This window comes from Ammospiza caudacuta, chromosome 1 (assembly GCF_027887145.1).
Source record: "Ammospiza caudacuta isolate bAmmCau1 chromosome 1, bAmmCau1.pri, whole genome shotgun sequence".
NCBI lineage: Eukaryota > Metazoa > Chordata > Aves > Passeriformes > Passerellidae > Ammospiza > Ammospiza caudacuta.
In genome coordinates, this window is record NC_080593.1 from 638,518 (window position 1) to 657,287 (window position 18,770).

Below are 18,770 nucleotides of genomic sequence, written 5' to 3' on the forward strand. Positions count from 1 at the left end.
GTGGATAAATAGTGCACCCTGAGCTTTATTTCACTTTTAAACCTGTCTGCACACAAGAACGGTGGGGTTTGGCTGATGTGAGGGGAGGGCAGCCACAGTAACTGAGATGATTTGTCTGCAGCAGAATTCCACGAGCTCTCCCTGGTGCCAGGCACAGCAGGCAGGGCTGGTGCACCTCTGACAGCTCAGGGTACCAGAGCCACCCTCGTTTGCAGGGATGTCTGTATTTATTAGCCCTGTTTCAGGAACATGGAAGGGTCAGCGGTGGCCTTGGCACTGCTGGGGAATGCCTGGGCTCCATGACCTGAAGGCCTTTTCCAGCTTTAACAGTTCCATGGCTCTGTGAGCTCCCTGCATGTGCAGGTCTCAGTGCAGCTGCACTCAGAGCTGAGGCTCCTGCCCAGCCCTGCTGCACAGAAATGCTGCCTGGGTGAGCTGCTGCCTCACTGCTGGGCCCTGATCCTGCCCCGGGCTCAGGCTGTTCCTGGCCTGGGTCTGCTGAGGGTGGCTGGGATGCACCAGGGACACCCAGCCGGGAGAGAGGAGAGCTCCCACAGAGCACACACGACTCAGCTCCATCAGGGGACCCGTGCCAAACAGCACAATGCACCCTCAGCACCCAGGCAGCACCATGCTCCTATGCAACGCAATGCACCCGTGCACCACCATGCACCCATGCGGCACAATGCACCAGTCCCCATGCAGCACACTGCACCCACGCAGCAATTCCTTCACTCTCACCCCTGACATGCCCAGGTGCAGGACTCACTCTAGAACAGTTCTGACCTAATTAGCAAAGCCGCTCCTCACAATTAACCCCTCGTTATCAGGGGTTAATGCACACAGCCCAGAGCAGGAGCTGGAACACCCCAGAAACGGCTCCTAACGGGGCCAGAGCCCTCAGCCAGGCTGGGATTCTCTCTCTGCCGACGTTCTCCTGCTCCCCGGGTGTCACCAGGCCTTTGCCACCTTCTCTGCCAGGGCCAGGCTCTGCTTTGCCCAGGAGCTCCCGGAGCTCATCAAAGAAAGCAGACTCCTCACACTGACGGTGTCCTGGGTGGATTTCTGCAGCCTGGAGGGAACAGTCACTGCAGAGCCCTCAAACACTGGCACTCAGGAGTGCAGACACTCCCACAAACCCACAGCTACCAAAACCCTCCTGCTCTGCAGCCTCAGCTGCTCTGAGCACTGACAGGGCAGCCCCAAGCCCTGACCCAGGGAGCTGACCCCAATCAGATCTCCTGCTCTCCAGGAAATCCTGAATTTCAGAAGGGAATAAGCGCGTTTTGATCCCTGCTCTCCAGGAAATCCTGAATTTCAGAAGGGAATAAGCACGTTTTGATCCCTCCCCAAACACAGCTCTGTGGGTGAACACTGGCACTGCAGCATTTTCCTGCATTTGCTGCCTGGGAGAGCTGAATGAGGAGCCTGAGCCACCCTGGGAGCCATTCCTGAGGTGACACAGTGACACAATGGGACCCTGGCCTGGCTTTGCTGGGTGCAGCTTCCAGGTGCAGAAATGCCACTGGAAAGCTGCTCCTGGCAAAGCTGGAGCCAAAACACAGAGCTTGCTATCTCGCAAGCAGCAAGATATATCCGGATATCTCTGTCTTTGATATCTTTCATATCAAAGACAGAGAAATGTAGGAACCACTTGGGTGGGCCTTGTAGGAGCTTCAAGTTCTACAGCACAAGAGACCTGAGAATAAAAGTGTCCCTGAAAGGTACAAGGGGTCCTGTGGAGCAGTGAAAACCCAGCAAGCAATGTCCCCACTGCTGCTCACAACCACAAAGGGTTCCAGCCAGGAGAAGCCACCCCAGAGCTTTTCCATCTGTGAAAATCCTCCCTTTGAGGTTTTTAACTGAGATGTGCAAGCAGCCCTGGCACCATCACAAATCAGAGGAAAACCTGTGTCTGTGCCCACACAGTGGAGCTTTCCTACAAACAGGGAGCAAATCATCACAAGGGGTTTATTTTGCCCAAAACAGACAAGAGAACTGAACCCTGCAGGACACAGACTGTACATGCACACGTGTGCATGGTCTGGGGACAAGGGCTTGCTCAGCCCCACAGTGCCCTGCTGGAGATGATTATGAGCCCGTGTGACACTCCTGGAGTAAAATTATATCCTGCAAACCAGGGATCCAAACTAGGGTCCATAAGGAGAGTGGGGAATCCACTCCCACACGGGCATGCCAAGGGTGAAACAGAAGAGTGCAGGCTCCAGGCAGAACAGGACAGGCAGGTGTGCAAGGAAAGATCAGCTTTCCTTCTCACCATTTTTAATTCATGGCTCTGGAGGCCACTACCAGGTGCTTGAGGGTTACCTTCATCTCATTTATTGCTTCACTTCACTCATTCAATTAGTTCTTACTTATTAAACCAGATGCAGACACTTCATCCCCATTGTTTCTTTTGTCCCACAAAAGGAGATGACAAAACCTACAAGGTCTAAATTTAAAAAGAGCTTCTGGGTGGGCCCAGAAGGGAGAATGCTGCCAAGAACCCCTGTGCCCAGCCCTGTGTCACTGCCATCTCTTCTGCAAAAATCCCCTTGCCCAGGATTTCTCTCCTGCGATGCTAAGAAGCCTCAGAGAAAAAGCAAAACAATATTATCGCATTTGCTTCTGCTGAGTTTTGCTGCTTTGCAATGTGGTTTGGGGATTGTTTATCCAACAGGTGGTTGTTTGATTGGTTTCATGTGAATTGTTTTAACTTAATGATCAATCACCATCAAGCTGTGTCGAGACTCTGGAGAGTCATGAGTTTTCATTCTTATCTTGTCAAGCCATCTGTAAATATCCATTCTCTATTCTTTGGATAGTATAGTATTATATACTATAATATAGTATATATTATATACTATAATAGTTTTAGTATAGTATAATATCGAATAATAATATAGTATAGTATAATATTGTATAATAATATAGTATAATAAATATAGTATAATAATATAGTATACTAATGTAGTGTAATGTAGTAGAGTATGATATAGTATGGTATAGTATGACAGGATATGACATATCCTTATATATCCTAATATAACTAATATATATCATAATATAATATATCCTAATATAACAAAATATATAATATTATAACATAATATCTCATCTTATAACATAGTATACCATAACATATATCATAACAAAACATATTAATATAATATATTGATAGTATATAATATATTATATACTATAATAGTTTTAGTATAGTTTTAGTATAGTATAATATAGTATAATAATAAATATAGTATAATAATATAGCATAATAATATAGTATTCTAATGTAGTATAGTAAGGTATAGTATGGCATGATATTATAGGATATGATATATCCTTATATATCATAATATAATATCATATCTCATATTGTAACAAAATATATAATATTATAGCACATCTTAGATTATAACAAAGTATACAATATTATAACATAGTATCTCATATCATAATAACATAATATATAATATTGTAACATCTCATATTATAACATAATATATAATAACATAGCGATACATATTATATTATATTATATTATATTATATTATATTATATTATATTATATTATATTATATTATATTATATTATATTATATTATATTATATTATATTATATTATATATGAGATAATACAATACATCATAATGTATCCTAATATATGGTAATATAATAAATTAGCCTCCTAAGAACATGCGGAGTCATCACTCCCTCCTGCCAGACAGTCCCCGTGCCCACGGGCAGGACTCACCAGCAGGCCAGGATGCAGAGCGCGGTGAAGAGGATGATGGGGATGGGGTAGGAGGCACAGAGCAGCCCGTGGCTGTAGAACGCCCGCGAAATCCTCTCGCGCAGCCTCTCAGTCAGGGTCATCCTCACCTGTGGGCCATCCCGGGGCACAGCAGCGTGGGCAGCCCTGCTCGGAGGCACTGCCTCCACCTGGGGGGCACGGGGAGAGAAACGAGGGAAATCGGCGTTAGCAGCTTGTTTTAGAAAGGCTGTCGGTGTCCGGGATGGAATCCTTCCCTGTGAGGCTGAGAGGCCCTGGCAGAGGTGCCCAGAGCAGCTGTGTCTGCTCCTGACTCCTCGCCAGTGCCCGAGGCCAGGCTGGGCATTGGAGCCTGGAGCACCCTGGGATCACGGAGGCTGCCCCTGCCATGGCAGCAGTGGAGTGGATGGGATCTGAGGTCCTTTGCGGCACAAACCATCCTGGGATTTATTTATTGATGCTAGGAAATGACTGAGCAGATCTCACCCTCACTGCCAGGACCGGACCACCCCTGTTCCAGGAGGAACTCAAGAACGACGTGGAGATGCTGCTCCTGTGGCAATAAATACATCACAAGTGGCTCTCTGAGCAGCCTGAGCTGCCTAAGGCGCTCTGGGGAGGAGCACAGCACTGGCAACAACTCCCGGTACCTTCAAGGAGGAAAACTCTCTATTTGCTCTCTTCACCTGCTGTCCAACAGCAGCATTCTGGAAGGAAACACTGAGCATTCCAAAGCCAGTATTTCTTTGTCACTGGGGGGGATTGCACATTAAAATCTACCATCTTTATTTGCTTTATGCTGTGACAGAGCTCCTAGGAGTGAGCAGCAGGAATTGTTCCTGCTCCAAGTCATTTCTGCAAACAGAGATCGTCCATGCCAAAATAAACCTGTGGATCGCAGGACAAATGTTAAAGGAGAATTTCCTGCCTCTCGCATGACTGCAAACCCAAGACAAAGTTTGCCTGGAAGCACGAGGGCAGCGGATTGTGCCCACCTTGCAGCCCACAGGTGACATTTCTGGTTTGTTGCAGGTACAAGAGACAGACATGGCACAGATCCCAGGATCAGTGAGCTTGGAAAAGACCCTCAAGGTCCCTGAGTCCACCCTGTGCCCCATGGCCACCTTGCCCCCAGCCCAGAGCACCGAGTGCCACCTCCAGGGACACCTCCAGGGATGGGGACTCAGCACTGCCCTGGGCAGCCCCTGCCAACACTGAACCTCTCTTTAGTGCAGGAATTTCCCCAATATCCACCCTGAGCCTGCCCTGGCCCAGCCTGGGGCCGTGCCCTCTCCTCCTGTTCCTGACCCTGGGAGCAAAACCCAATCCCATCTGGCTCCTGTGTCCTGCACTCTCATAAAACAAGGCTAACCAGCAGAAGGAAGAAATGTAGAACTTCCCTTTGCAGAAAAAATCAACTCAAACTCGCTACTTTTCCCCAGACAAAAGCTTTTATCTCACTCAACAATAGTTACATGTTCCAAATTCTTTACATTTCTGCCTGAAAGGCTTTACAGCCTTCCCAGGAGCCTCCCAGGACACCAAGGGCAGGGAAACACAGCAGAGCCCGCTGTGGGCTCAGAGGATAAGTAACAAAGGTAGGAAAGTTTCCCTTTTCTAACACACAGTCACCTGGGGTTTAGGCACACTCAACTCCTCATTTTCCCACAACATGTTCTGGAAGCAGGCCCTGGCATTAGTGTAATAAAAACACACAGCTGAGCCAGTGAAGCCTGGAGGGGGGAAATAGAAGGAAAAATCCCAAATAAATCCCCATTCCATAGTGCTTTTCTTGCATTTCAATACATTCAGGAATTTGCTCCATCATGTTGCCTAGACCTGAACCAGAGTACCCCAGATTCCTGCTGTGACTGACACATCTGCCCTGGGCTCCAGCTCAGATCATGAGCTGTCACTGTCACATTTTATGGAAAAATCCCTTTGCCCAGGATTCTTCTCCTGGGAAGCTGAGAAGCCTCAGAGAAAAAGGAAAACAATATTATCTCATTTGCTTCTCCTGTGTTTTGCTGCTTTGGAATGTGGTTTGGACATTGTTTACCCACAGGTGGTTGTTTGATTAGTTTCATGGGAATTGTTTTTACTTAATGACCAATCACAGCCAGCTGTGTTGGGACTCTGGAAAGAGTCAGGAGTTTTCATTAGTATCTTTGAGCCTTCTGTCTGTATCCTTTCTGTATTCTTTAGTTTAGTATTCTTTAATATAATATAGATAATAAAATAATAAATTAGCCTTCTAAGAGCATGGAGTCAAATTCACCATTCCTCCCTTCGACAGGGTCTCAGGAAATACCCCAGTGAGGCAGGAATGGAGGCTGCAGGCAGGGCAGTGCCTCCTCAGCATCCTGTGACACAGGGAGGGGTTACAGGGGTGTCCCCCAGCCCTGGGCTGCTCCCAGCTCACACAGAGCACAGGAGATGGAGGAGAGTCAGGGGTAGGATGGGCAGGATGGACAGAGACCAGAGATCTCTGCAGCCAGGGCTGGGATTTGGGGTTTATTGCACAGGGCCTGGGTGCAGGGCCCTGCTGGGATTTGGGGTTTATTGCACAGGGCCTGGGTGCAGGGCCCTGCTGGGATTTGGGGTTTATTGCACAGGGCCTGGGTGCAGGGCCCTGCTGGAATTTGGGGTTTATTGCACAGGGCCTGGGTGCAGGGCCCTGCTGGGAGCTGCAGCCACAGCTCAGAGCAGGACTGAGAGAAGAGAGGGGGAGAGAGGATGAGAGGGTAAGAGAGTAAAAGGGTAAGAGAGCGAGGTTCCCGTTACAATAAAACAAATCTTCTGTGTTGAATATTCTGATTCTCACTAACCAATCTAGTCCAAGATACAAATCCTATGGCATTTACAAACAGCCTATAAGAATCATTACATTACCACACTGTGTTACATTTTAAAGCCTAAAAACTCCTCTTTGGGCCCCTTCTGCCAAGCTGTAGGGTCTGCTCTGACCCTGAGAGCTGTCTGCAAGCAGAGGGTGTTGTTCATGTAAAGGGGATTACCTTCAATGGCCACACCATTATTTTCCAGCTGTTCAGTAACTGAGGCATCTCAAAGCTTTCATTTCAATCTCGCTTATAGTTTCTATATTCTCAAAATCTTTTACCAGGCAATCATATCGGTAAGGCTTTCCTGTTTCATCTTCCCCAACAAGGAGCCAGCACAAGCCCTGCTGATCCTGGGGCCGCAAACACTGCACCAGCAGTGCCCAAAGGCAGCAGCACAGACACCCCAGAACAAGGAAGCCCCAGCTCCCTGCAGATGCAGAACGCTCCCCAGAGAAGCAGCTGGATTTCCTGCCCTCAGTTGGGCCCTGGATGTGGCTCAGGGCTCGGATGCTGTGAGTGATCACCCGCTGCTCCCACTGCCACGGCAGCTCCCAAACCCCACTGTGCCCAGAGGCAGGGAGAGGGGCACAGAGCTCAGAACCCAGCTCTCCCCTCCTCGGCAGGGGCCAGGGAACATTCCTCGGGACTTCAGAGGTGGGAAAACAAGAGCCTGGCTCCAGACAAGCTCCTTCAGAGAAAAGCTGCACAATGGGCCCTAACACCAAGGTCCTGCTCTCCCCTGGCATTCCCATGGGAACAATGAGGGGCTTTGTGCTGCCAGAGGACAGGAGGTCACGAGGAACAGAGCACTTCCTATGGGAAAATCCCAGCCATGCACAACCCTGGGCAGGCTGCAGGCTGCAAGGGTTAATCCCAGCCCTGTGTCAGGAATAAAGCCTGGCTGTAAGGGGTTAATCCCAGCATTGCTGTCAGGAACAAGACCTGGCTGGAAGGGGTTAATCCCAGCACTGCTGTCAGGAACAAGACCTGGCTGTAAAGGGTTAATCCCAGCCCTGTGCAGAAACAAGGCCTGGCTGTAAGGGGTTAATCCCAGCCCTATGTAGGATCAAGGCCTGGCTGGAAGGGGTTAATCCCAGCCCTGTGTCAGGAAGGGGTTAATCCCAGCCCTATGTAGGATCAAGGCCTGGTTGGAAGGGGTTAATCCCAGCCCTGGTTGGAAGGGGTTAATGCCAGCCCTATGTAGGATCAAGGCCTGGTTGGAAGGGGTTAATGCCAGCCCTGTGTCAGGAAGGGGTTAATCCCAGCCCTGGCTGTAAGGGGTTAATCCCAGCCCTGGCTGTAAGGGGTTAATCCCAGCCCTATGTAGGATCAAGGCCTGGTTGGAAGGGGTTAATCCCAGCCCTGGCTGTAAGGGGTTAATCCCAGCCCTGGCTGTAAGGGGTTAATCCCAGCCCTATGTAGGATCAAGGCCTGGTTGGAAGGGGTTAATCCCAGCCCTGGCTGTAAGGGGTTAATCCCAGCCCTGGCTGGAAGGGGTTAATGCCAGCCCCGTGTAGGATCAAGGCCTGGCTGGAAGGGGTTAATCCCAGCCCTGTGTCAGGAAGGGGTTAATCCCAGCCCTGGCTGGAAGGGGTTAATCCCAGCCCTCGCTGGAAGGGGTTAATCCCAGCCCTGGCTGGAAGGGGTTAATGCCAGCCCTGGCTGGAAGGGGTTAATCCCAGCCCCGTGTAGGATCAAGGCCTGGTTGGAAGGGGTTAATGCCAGCCCTGGCTGGAAGGGGTTAATGCCAGCCCTGGCTGGAAGGGGTTAACCCCAGCCCCGTGTAGGATCAAGGCTCCTGAACAGCTCCATCCATCCCTCAATGGATTCCCGGCACACCAGGGCACTTTCCATATCCAAAGGTACAAAATGCCACTGCTGAGCCCTCTCCCCCAGCCCAGCTCTGGGGCTGAAATTCTCACACAAGTTCTTGAGCCAGATTTCCATCCCCAAAATGTGCAAATTGCTTCATTGTACCTGTCCTGCCCGACTCCGCCAGTTTTGCCCCACTTGTTCTTGCCTGTTTTCCTCCCTGTGCAACATTCATTCATGGTTTGAGTTTATAAATTCAGAGGTTTCTGGAACAGACCCCATTTCATAAGTGCCATTTCACTCGTTATTAACATCTCCTGAATAGCTGGAGTAGCAACAACAGTGAGGAATTAAAGAGAACACTTAATCTCTACATGTAAAATAAAGTTATCTGCTCCCTAAACAGGGGCTGACATTCAAAATCAATTTCCAAAACAGTTTTCAGGACACTTTTAAACTTTTCTGCCACAAGAGAGAACTCAGCTACACTCCTGCTTTGGAAATCATTCACTGAATGTGGTTTCTGTTCTGTCTGGTTTCTAGCCTTTCTTCCTTCCCAAAATACTCCCAGCAGCACCAGACAACAACTTGTTGTGGATGATGAGACAGGATAGGATGTTCCACATCAGAGCCACCAAGCACAGAAGTTTGGGATTTGTGACAAAAACAGAAAATATCCAAATTTAGAAAAAACATTATTTCAAAGTTCACTCCTCTTGGTGCATCCAGCCAAGGGAAGCTCCCTTGTACATGAAGAACAGATTCCAAACACAAGGAAACAGAGGAGAAGAACAGAGATTCCAAACACAAGGAATCAGGGAAGAACAGAGATTCCAAACACAAACATCTCCCAAGCCCTTTTCCTCCACCATAGAATTCTTGTCCCACCCTGCACAGTTGGGAATGATCCCCTCCACAGGCACAGAGCCCCAGAATGGTTTGGGCAGGAAGGAACCTGAAGGATCAGCCAGTTCCAGCAAACGGGGAACCATCCTGGGCTCCCCATCCTCAGCTCCTGAAGGTGTGACAGGATGCAGTGTGAAACAGGAAACTGTGTGTTAGGAATGAGGAACGGAATCAGGGTGTAAATCCATCCTCACCCAGCACCGAGCACTCCTGCTCCTCCTCCTCACCCACAAGGGACACAGGGCAGCCCAAGGGTGCCCACGGACAGGGAGCAGCCTCAGAAGGCTTTTCCAGATGCAGCAATTTGCTCGGGAGGGGACCCCAGGGATAACTCTGCGTGTAACTCCCCGTGTGCACCAAACCACCTCCAGAGCAGCAGCTCAAAATAAACCTGAGCTAAGCCGGGGAAATCCTGTCCCCAGGACAGTGTCCCTGTCACAGGGGTGACACAGCCAGCAGGGAGCCAGCAGGCACTGCTGAACAAAGCCAGGGTCCCTTGGCTCTGGCAGCCCCTGGGACACGAGCCCCAGGGCGGCTGCAGGGTCCCCACCTGCTCTTGGGGCACTCTTGGCTACCTGCAGGGTCCCCAGGCTGCTCTGGGTGCTCTCCTGGCCACCCCAGGCTGGCTGCAGGGTCCCCAGCCTGCACCCCTGGCCACCCCCAGGCTGGCTGCAGGGTCCCCAGGCTGCTCTGGGTGCTCTCCTGGCCATCCCCAGGCTGGCTGCAAGGTCCCCAGGCTGGCTGCAGGGTCCCCAGGCCGCTCTGGGTGCTCTCCTGGATGGCTGCAGGGTCCCCAGGCCGCTCTGGGTGCTCTCCTGGATGGCTGCAGGGTCCCCAGGCTGCTCTGGGTGCTCTCCTGGATGGCTGCAGGGTCCCCAGGCCGCTCCTGGTGCTCTCTGGCCACGCTCAGGACCCGCAGGGAGCCTGCCCTGGCAATCCCCGCCACAAAGCCTCCACGTGATCCCTTTGGAACAATCTCCTCCTCTTTGTTTATCCCTGCAGCCGCTCCACAAGTGCCTGGGGAATCACTTTCTCCTCAAAACAGCAGAGCCTGATGCAAGAGCCCCGAGCAGTTACAGCGAGGGCACCCCCAGGAACCCAGCTGGGCAGTGCCACCCTTGCCCTCTCCTGGCCCTGCACCCAGCCCAGGCCAGGCACACGCACCAGGGACCCCATCCATCCTCCACTCCTTGTGTGAACAGCTCATCCAGCAATGCTGCAATGCTCTTCCCTTTCTACTACAGGGAGTAACTCTACTCATGCTCTTTCCTAACCCTCTCCACCAGACCAGGGTCAACACCTCAGCCCAAGCCTCTTGTTTGGAGTACAAAATTGGCAAAATGCTTTGGGATCATCTGTCTGGACTTGTGCAAATCCTGGGGTCCAACAGCACAGGGAGCTGGAGCTGCTGCAGGGCTGGAGCCAGGGAATGTTCCCCTGGAGAGGAGAAGCTCCAGGGAGAGCTCAGAGCCCCTGGCAGGGCCTGGAGGGGCTGCAGGAGAGCTGGAGAGGGACTGGGGACAGGGATGGAGGGACAGGACACAGGGAATGGCTCCCAGTGCCAGAGGGCAGGGATGGATGGGAGATTGGGAATTGGGAATTGTTCCTGTGAGAGTGGAGAGGCCCTGGAAGAGAAGCAGCAGCTGTGGCTGCTCAGTCCCTGCATTATCCAAGGCCAGGCTGGACAGGAGCTGGGACAGTGGAAGCTGTCCCTGCCATGGCAGGGAATGGAACAAGATGATCTTTAGGCCCTGTCCAACCCAACCCAGGCTCCTCTGGCTCTGTGTCATTCATGGAATGGCCACTGGGTCTGTTCTGCCATCCTGAGGCTCCCAGCACTGCCCATGTTATGGACAAGCACCAAAGGGCCCAGGCCACCCCCAGTCCCCAGCAAAGCCTGTGAAGGACACAAAGTGCAGCTGAGCCCTTGGGCACAGCCCTGGGCACCACGCAAGGGCACAGTGCTGAAGGACACAGCACTGCTCACCCTGCCAGCAGGGACAGCCCCTGTCTCAGTGCCCCAGCACGGGCAGGGACACGGCCCAGAGCAGTGACAGCCACAGGGACAGCAGGGACAGCCACAGGGACAGCCCGTGTCCCAGTGCCCCAGCACAGGCAGGGACACAGCCCAGAGCACCTCAGAGCAGTGAAAGGCACAGGGACAGTCACAGGGACACAGGGACAGCCCTGTCCCACTGCCCCAGCTCAGCCATGGGCAGGGACACAGCCCAGAGCAGTGACAGCCACAGGGACAGCAGGGACAGTCACAGGGACAGCCCCTGTCCCAGTGCCCCAGGACGGGCAGGGACACAGCCCAGAGCACCACAGAGCAGTGACAGGCACAGGGACAGTCACAGGGACACAGGGACAGCAGGGACACAGGGACAGCAGGACTCTGGGGGCTCTGCACACAGCCCTCACTCAGAGCAGGGACAGTCACAGGGACACAGGGACAGCAGGGACACAGGGACAGTCACAGGGACACAGGGACAGTCACAGGGACACAGGGACACAGGGACAGCAGGACTCTGGGGGCTCTGCACACAGCCCTCACTCAGAGCACCACGAGCTTTGCCCAAGTTATTCCCAACACACGTTTATCCAGTTTGCTCTTCAGCAGTCGCAGCAATGCCCACGGGTGTCACACGGGGTTTGGTTTTCCCTGGTCCCCTCCCTATTTAACCCTTTCTGCCAGCCCCAGAGCGGGATGTGGAGCCGTGGGATTGCTGAGGCTGGAGGAGCCCCTGGAGTCCCACTGATCCCACAGTGCTGCCAAGGCCACCAGCAGCAATTCCCACGCTCAGACTTTCACCTGCCCCTTCCCACACACACAGGAGGTCGCCAGGCTCCTTCAGTTAGGGATTACACCTCATCAATTATCCTCATGCCTGCAGCTGGCTAGTTTTGCTTTAACCTCAACCTCACCACCAGCCCAATTTCAGGCCATGTTTAACAGCTCAAAGCCAGTTCTCACTCCTGATTCACACATGCAGCCCTTGCCTGCTTTATGTCATTTACAACTTGAATGCGCACAGTTTGTTCTGGCACTTCAGTGATGAGTGAGCCCCCAGAGCCCCCCTCAGAACACCCAGGCCCATTAACAAGGCAGTTACTGCTGCTCTGAATACATTCATTTATCCATCACAGACTGGCACCTTCTTAAGCTTGGAGTTTGTTTCAATTGCACCTACTCAAGACTCTGGATAAAAATCAAACCTTAGAGGACTCACGGCCACAGCTGCTTTCCTGCAGCCAGAAACTGCCCTGGTACCTTATCCTGGAAAGAGCAGGCTCACCTTGCCAAGGAGTACCTGTGCAAAGCAGCGCCAGCCGTTCTGCACTCCTGCTCCTTGCCAGGTGCTTGTCAGCCATGTCCCACCTGCTCAGGGTTTTGGGGTGAGCACTCCTCCCCATTGTCCCAACTGCTCCAGGCTTTAGGAACACCACTGACTTTCCGTGTCTCAAAGATGCCTCCTGAAGCTCTCAGGTCTTTTTTAGTCCGTGCTTTGAGCATGTAGAAATCCCTCCAGGAAATGACAGCTTGCAAAGCTGCTCTTCCTTTTTGTAGCCGGCCACCAGCACCAGTTGCTCACTAAGAGTCAAAAGGTGCTGAACACGCCAGTTTTGGGCATGCCACACATCAAGTTCTCCTCTCTGTTCTTTCCTTTACCACCTTTTGCCACGAGGACATTCCCAGAATAATGCGTGTCCCTGATGCCCTCTGACAGTCAGGTTTGATTTTTATCTTAATCCTCCCTTTGTGGCCTTGCTGCTGTTCAAAGGAGGAATGGGAACACCTCTGGGTTAGAATCACCCTGACTGCAGGAGCGCTGAAGATAAATCAGCATCTCAAGGACTCCTGGCCAGCTCCAGCTCTGCTTTTGTGAGGCAAAGCCTGCCAGGGAAGCACCTGGAGCCCATCCATTCACCATCCCAAGGAGCCCAGTGGAGATTCACACTCTTCCTCAGTTACCTCAGCAGACCAGGATCTGAGCTGATCCGGCTCCTTTCTCCAGGGCTGGGGCTCCTCTCCCTGCACAGGACACATTTCCTGCCTCATAACCCTCCTTCAGCACAGAAATCAGCATCGGTGGTCAATGATCAATATTAGGAAATCAAACCCAAACTAGCCTGTTTAATGCAGGCAAACCCATTCTGTCTGCAAGCTTTGGTGTTCATTTCTGAAACAGACAAACTCAAAATTCAAATCCATGCCTGAACACCTGACCTGCACCTTCTCTGCATTTCTTTTTAAGCGATGCGCCACCAGAAATGCTTCACCCACAGTTTGGCAGGGCAGGGACAGTTAGAGAGGGCAGCAACACCTGCAGGGGTGCCCAGGATGGGCAAACATTGTCTGTGGAGGGAACTGGAGCTGCTTTCCCAGCCCTGCTGTGCCAGGAGCAGACAGCAGCTTCCCAAAACCCTCCCAGGTAAACCACATCCACGTAAACCCTCCAAGCAGAACTCTGCATTTTCCAGACCCATAGCCCAGACAGGGTCCATTTGCCTTCTCCTAGAAGAAAACCCCTCCAAACCCCCTCAGAAATACCTGCTGAGCACCTTCACCCACCTGCAGCACAGCCCAGCTGGCACTGCCAGGGCTTTCCTGAGGGACTGAAATTAGAGCTGGGTCACGCTCAGTTTATCCCTTCAGCACCATCATTTCCCAAAAACACCTTGTGGAAACGTGAACCAGGAGTGTTCCCGCCCCAGAGGGAGGGCTGGGGTGCAGCACCAGCTGGGCTCCTGTGCAGTGAAGGGTTTCCACAACCCCTGGATTTGGCAGGGAAGCAGAAGTGTGCCCCTGGCTCTCTGGGGAACACGCTCCCGTTTCCACACGGACCCAGCAGAGCTCCAGCCCTGTTTCCAGCCTGACTCTGGCATTCTGGAAGCTCTGGTGTCAGGCATGGCATCACCAGGGATGCCCTCACAGGCAGGATGTGCAGGATGACAAAAGGGAGACAAACCCTGACCATTAATCCATGCAATAAAAAGCAGAAATGAAGACATAACTCTGAGCTTGTATTGCCCTGCATGGCTCCCTCAGAAATAACCCCAAAGCTCTGCTCAGAACAGTTCCCATGACTCAGGAGGCTGCACCCCCAGATCCTGGGGCTTGCAAAGGGCCCCCAGAGGGACGCAGCAGCTGTAAGGTGATGCACCTGCCTGGGATTGGCTTTCCACAGGTTCTGGGTGACAGCAGGGCAGGGCAGGGCTGAGCACACCACGTGCCAGGGCTGCCAGCCCCGAGCAGGGACACTGGGCACCCCCAGCAGCACACACAGCCAAACATTTTCCTTTCTAATCACCACCAGCTGGGAGGCCAGGCCCAGGAAATCACTGCACTCTTTCTTCCAGATGGAGAAACCATCCCAAAACTCCTCTGTGAGGCAGCAAGTCCCCCAGTCTGACGGGGACATTGTCCTTTGTACACAAACCAACTATTATTCCTTCATCACAATGCTCCATACAAGATTAATTCAGATTTAAGGACTGCAATCCTGCTCCCCTCTCCACTGCCCACCACGCTCTCACTCCAGCTGAATTCACTCTTTTCCCGGGAGGAGAACTTTACTTTTTCCCAGTTATGCCAAAAGGCCAGGGCTGTTCTGAGCCTTTGGAGCTGGGTCTTCACCTGAGGACATGAATTAAGATTCCCTCCAAGACAGCCACCCTCAGTTCCCTGTTGCTCCCTGTCCTGGTACCCTGGATGTGAGCAGTGACACCCCCAGACTCAGGAACAGCAGCTGCACCACCACAGAACTGCTCAGCTCCTTCAGCTTTTCCTTCTCACCCTTTAATGCACCCTTCATTCCGGGGGGAGAAGGGGATTCAGAGGAATTATAATCACAGATATCAAAGCTGCCTCCAGCCCTCCTTCAGTCCCACCACCCCATGTGCCAGCAGTCCCTCGGTGCTGCCCAGCACAGGGACTGTGCCCCCTGTCCCCCAGAGCCCCTGGGCAAGGGGAGGAAGAGGAAGGAGCCTGCACCTGCCTGGCCTGGAAAGGATTCCCAGGAGCTGCTGCTCCTCACCGACTACATTCCACTGCAGGCAGGTAATGCTATTTTTGTTCCTCGACCTGTACCTGTTCTACTTTTTAAATTCTCATCAGAGAGGGGAAAAAAAAAAAAAAAAGAAGTTTTTGGTGCATAATGATCCAAGCTCTGATGCCAGACAGGCCCAGCAACCCCCTGACTGAAAACAGTGTTGAGTAACTCAGGGAGAGCCTGACTAATTCATTCATCATAGGATTCTGACACTTAAAATACTATTTTAATGCTCCTGAGACAAACCCTGATTGTTCAGGGCTCTTTTGGGATGTTATATTTAAATCCTGATTGGAAAAATAAGCCATGCCAAGTTGTACCTGGAAACACGGAGCTGTGCCACACACTCAGGGAACATCCCGGGGTGTTTTCCTCTCTTCCCAATCCCAGCTAATCTGCTTTCTGCATTACACAACAGCTCGTATAATCCCAAATTTACCACCCTAGTCCTGCCCTCACAGCTCCGCTTTCACAGAGAGGGAGCTCACGCCTCATCTCTGCCCCTTGAATGAAAGGAAACTTGGTTTGCTTTTCAACAACCCGGAAAAACACGTGGATGCTGCATTGAGGAAATTCTGGCACTGAGGCCAAAATCGCTCTGGAGTCCTTTCCTCAGGATTCTCCCCAGCACAGCCCCACAACTGCCTGAGCGTTCCAAAAGTCCCTTGCCCATTAGATTACAGATAAAAGTAAAGATATTCATTCTGACTCACACGAGGAACCTGACTCCTAAATTTGGACTGAACCCCAAAGTTCATTATTCGGAGTGTGAGATAACTGAGCGAGCACAGAGGCAGGTCCCCAGAGACCCGAGCAGCAAAGTCCACTGGTTCCAGAGGGCTCATAACCTGTACAAACCCATGGAGTGTTTAATTCCCAGTCCCACCATTCCCTGGGAGTGTTTAATTCCCAGTCCCACCATTCCCTGGGAGTGTTTAATTCCCAGTCCCACCATTCCCTGTTCCATCCCTGTAATCCTTTCCCTAAAACCCCAATCAGCAAAGCCCTCTGGTTCTGGAGGGCTCATAACCTGTACAAACCCATGGGGTATTTCATTCCAGTCCCACTGCTCCCTTTACATGTTCCATCCCAGCAATCCTCTCCCTAAAACCCAGAGCAGCAAACCCAAACCCACCAGGTTCTGGAGGGCTCATAACCTGTACAAACCCATGGGGTATTTCACTGCCTGTCCCACCGTTCCCTGTTCCATCCCTGTAATCCTTTCCCTAAAACCCTGAGCAGCAAACCCAAACCCACCAGGTTTCGGAGGGCTCAGTGACCCCGAACAAACGCATGGAGTGTTTAATTCCCAGTCCCACCGTTCCATCCCTGTAATCCTTTCCCTAAAACCCATAACAGCAAAGCCCTCTGGTTCCGGGGGGCTCAGTGACCCCGTACAAACCCATGGAGTGTTTAATTCCCAGTCCCACCGTTCCATCCCTATAATCCTTTCCCTAAAACCCATAACAGCAAAGCCCTCTGGTTCCGGGGGGCTCAGTGACCCCGTACAAACACACGGAGTGTTTAATTCCCAGTCCCACCGTTCCCCGTTCCATCCCTGCAATCCCTCCCCTCAAAACCTCTCGTGGTCCAGCAGCAGAGGCGATCAAGCCCTTCTCTCCTCTCTCCCTGTTCACCCAGCACCTCTGAGGCCCCAGCCCTCCCTCCATCTCTGCCCATTCCCGAACAGTGCCCAGGTTCCCGGGCAGGTGACGGCGATCACCCCGCGGGACGGGACGGGACGGGACGGGCAGGCTCGGGCAGCACGGAGCGCAGTCCCCCAGAGCCCCGGCACAGAATCCTCCCGGCACCGACCAACCCGGAATAAAACACTCCGCGTTCCCGTGCCGCGCTCCGCACCGACCCTGCCCGGTAGAAGCGGGACGATGCGGGCCGGAGGGGAGGCCGGGGTGCGGGGGAAGGAGCGTGGCCCGGGCCCCCGCCAGGGGAAACCGAGGCAGGGCAGGGGTGGTGAGGGGTTATTCCCACTGCCGATCGCGCAGCCCCCGCCCGCCCGGGCCCTGCTCACCTCACCGGGAAGCGGCTCCTTCCTCACCTCCGCCCTTTGACCTCCCGGCAGCCGCGGCTCTCGTGCTTCGTGCGCGGGGGATTTTTCCGGCCTTTTTTTTTTAATTTTTTTTAGCGCAGGACGGCTTCTCCCACCCCCTCCCGCCCTCCCGCCGCCGCCGCCGGGCCCCACCGCGCGCGCGCAGCGCCGCACGCCGGCCACACCCCCCGCCGTCAGCGTGGCCGCGCCCACAACCCTCCGACCACGCCCTCCAGGAACATTAGCCCCCATATGGACTTAATTTGCATGGTCACGCCCACGCCGTGCGAGATACGTGTTTATTTGCATAATCACGCCCCAATCACCACCCCCTCTTTTCACCGGCCACGCCCCCGGAAGCGGCGCGGAGGCGGCGGGAGCACGTGCCGCGGGGACCGGGACCGGGCCTTGCGGCGGCCGGCGCCGCGCGAGCAGAACCGAGCACCGGCCGCGCTGGGCTTCGGGGCAGAGCGGAGCCGGCCCGTGCCGCCGGACGTGGCGGGAATGTGCGGGTCAGGCGCTGCGAGTCCCGAGTATCCCCCGAGGGACAAGAGGCGTTGATGGCGGGGATTGGGCACCAGAAGCCCCGGAGCATCCCGGGGCAGAGCACCTCGGGAGGGAGCGCCTTGCAGCGGGAGCCCTGGCTCCGTGCAGGGGCCAGAGGTGACTCTGATTCCCGGGAACAAAAGCGGGCCAGGCTCTGGGCACACGCCAGGGGAAGGGGCAAGCGGTGCCCAAGGGCCAAGGGATCGTTCCTTGTCTTCCAGCAATGCTCTCCCGCCAGCACCGTGCTGACATGCTGCAAAACACATGCCCTGCTCCTTCACCTCCGGGGACTGAGCAGCCCAGAACAGCCTTTCCCGGGCCCTCCTTGCAGCTGCCAGACTCTGAGGCTTACCAACAGAGCCTGCTGCCTGCAGTTCTCCCAGTATAACACACCCCCTTCTCCCAGGGCCCTGCACCCCTGAGCACCAGCCCAGCCCTGGTGGGATCTCCCCTGCTTGGAGAGCTGAGTCCTCAGGCCAAGTCCCAGCCAAGTTCCCAGCGTTGCCCAAGCTCTGGCTGGCACACACCCAGCCCGTGCGCGGCAGGGCGCTGAGCACGCAGCTGGTGGCTGACCCCAGTCAAGGCCAGCCTGTCCTGCCACCGATGGCACCATTCCTGCCACCCACTCTGGGGCTGCCCTCCCGCAGCGTCAGCTCCAGAGCACGGGAGCACGGCCGTGCCGGTGGCCTTGGGCAGCACAGCTGTCCTGTCATGTCCTGCTGGCCAAGGCCACTGCTGGACACTGGGTTGGGCTGTGACTCAGTAACCCACACAGGGCTCACGGCCCTGTCC

At 53.5% G+C, this 18,770-nt stretch overlaps 1 protein-coding gene across 1 annotated transcript in view; it reads right to left on the minus strand.

Annotated features, from left to right (window-relative positions):
- Positions 1 to 17,536, minus strand: part of SCAP (SREBF chaperone) — a 58,903-nt gene extending 41,367 nt beyond the window's left edge. The window contains exons 1-2 of the mRNA XM_058809883.1: positions 17,415 to 17,536; positions 3,754 to 3,941 (exon numbers count right to left, since the gene is read on the minus strand). Coding sequence (XP_058665866.1) covers positions 3,754 to 3,875 — 122 coding nt within the window. The 5' untranslated portion in view covers positions 3,876 to 3,941; positions 17,415 to 17,536. The remainder of the gene's footprint in view (positions 1 to 3,753; positions 3,942 to 17,414) is intronic.
- Positions 17,537 to 18,770: the final 1,234 nt, after the last annotated feature.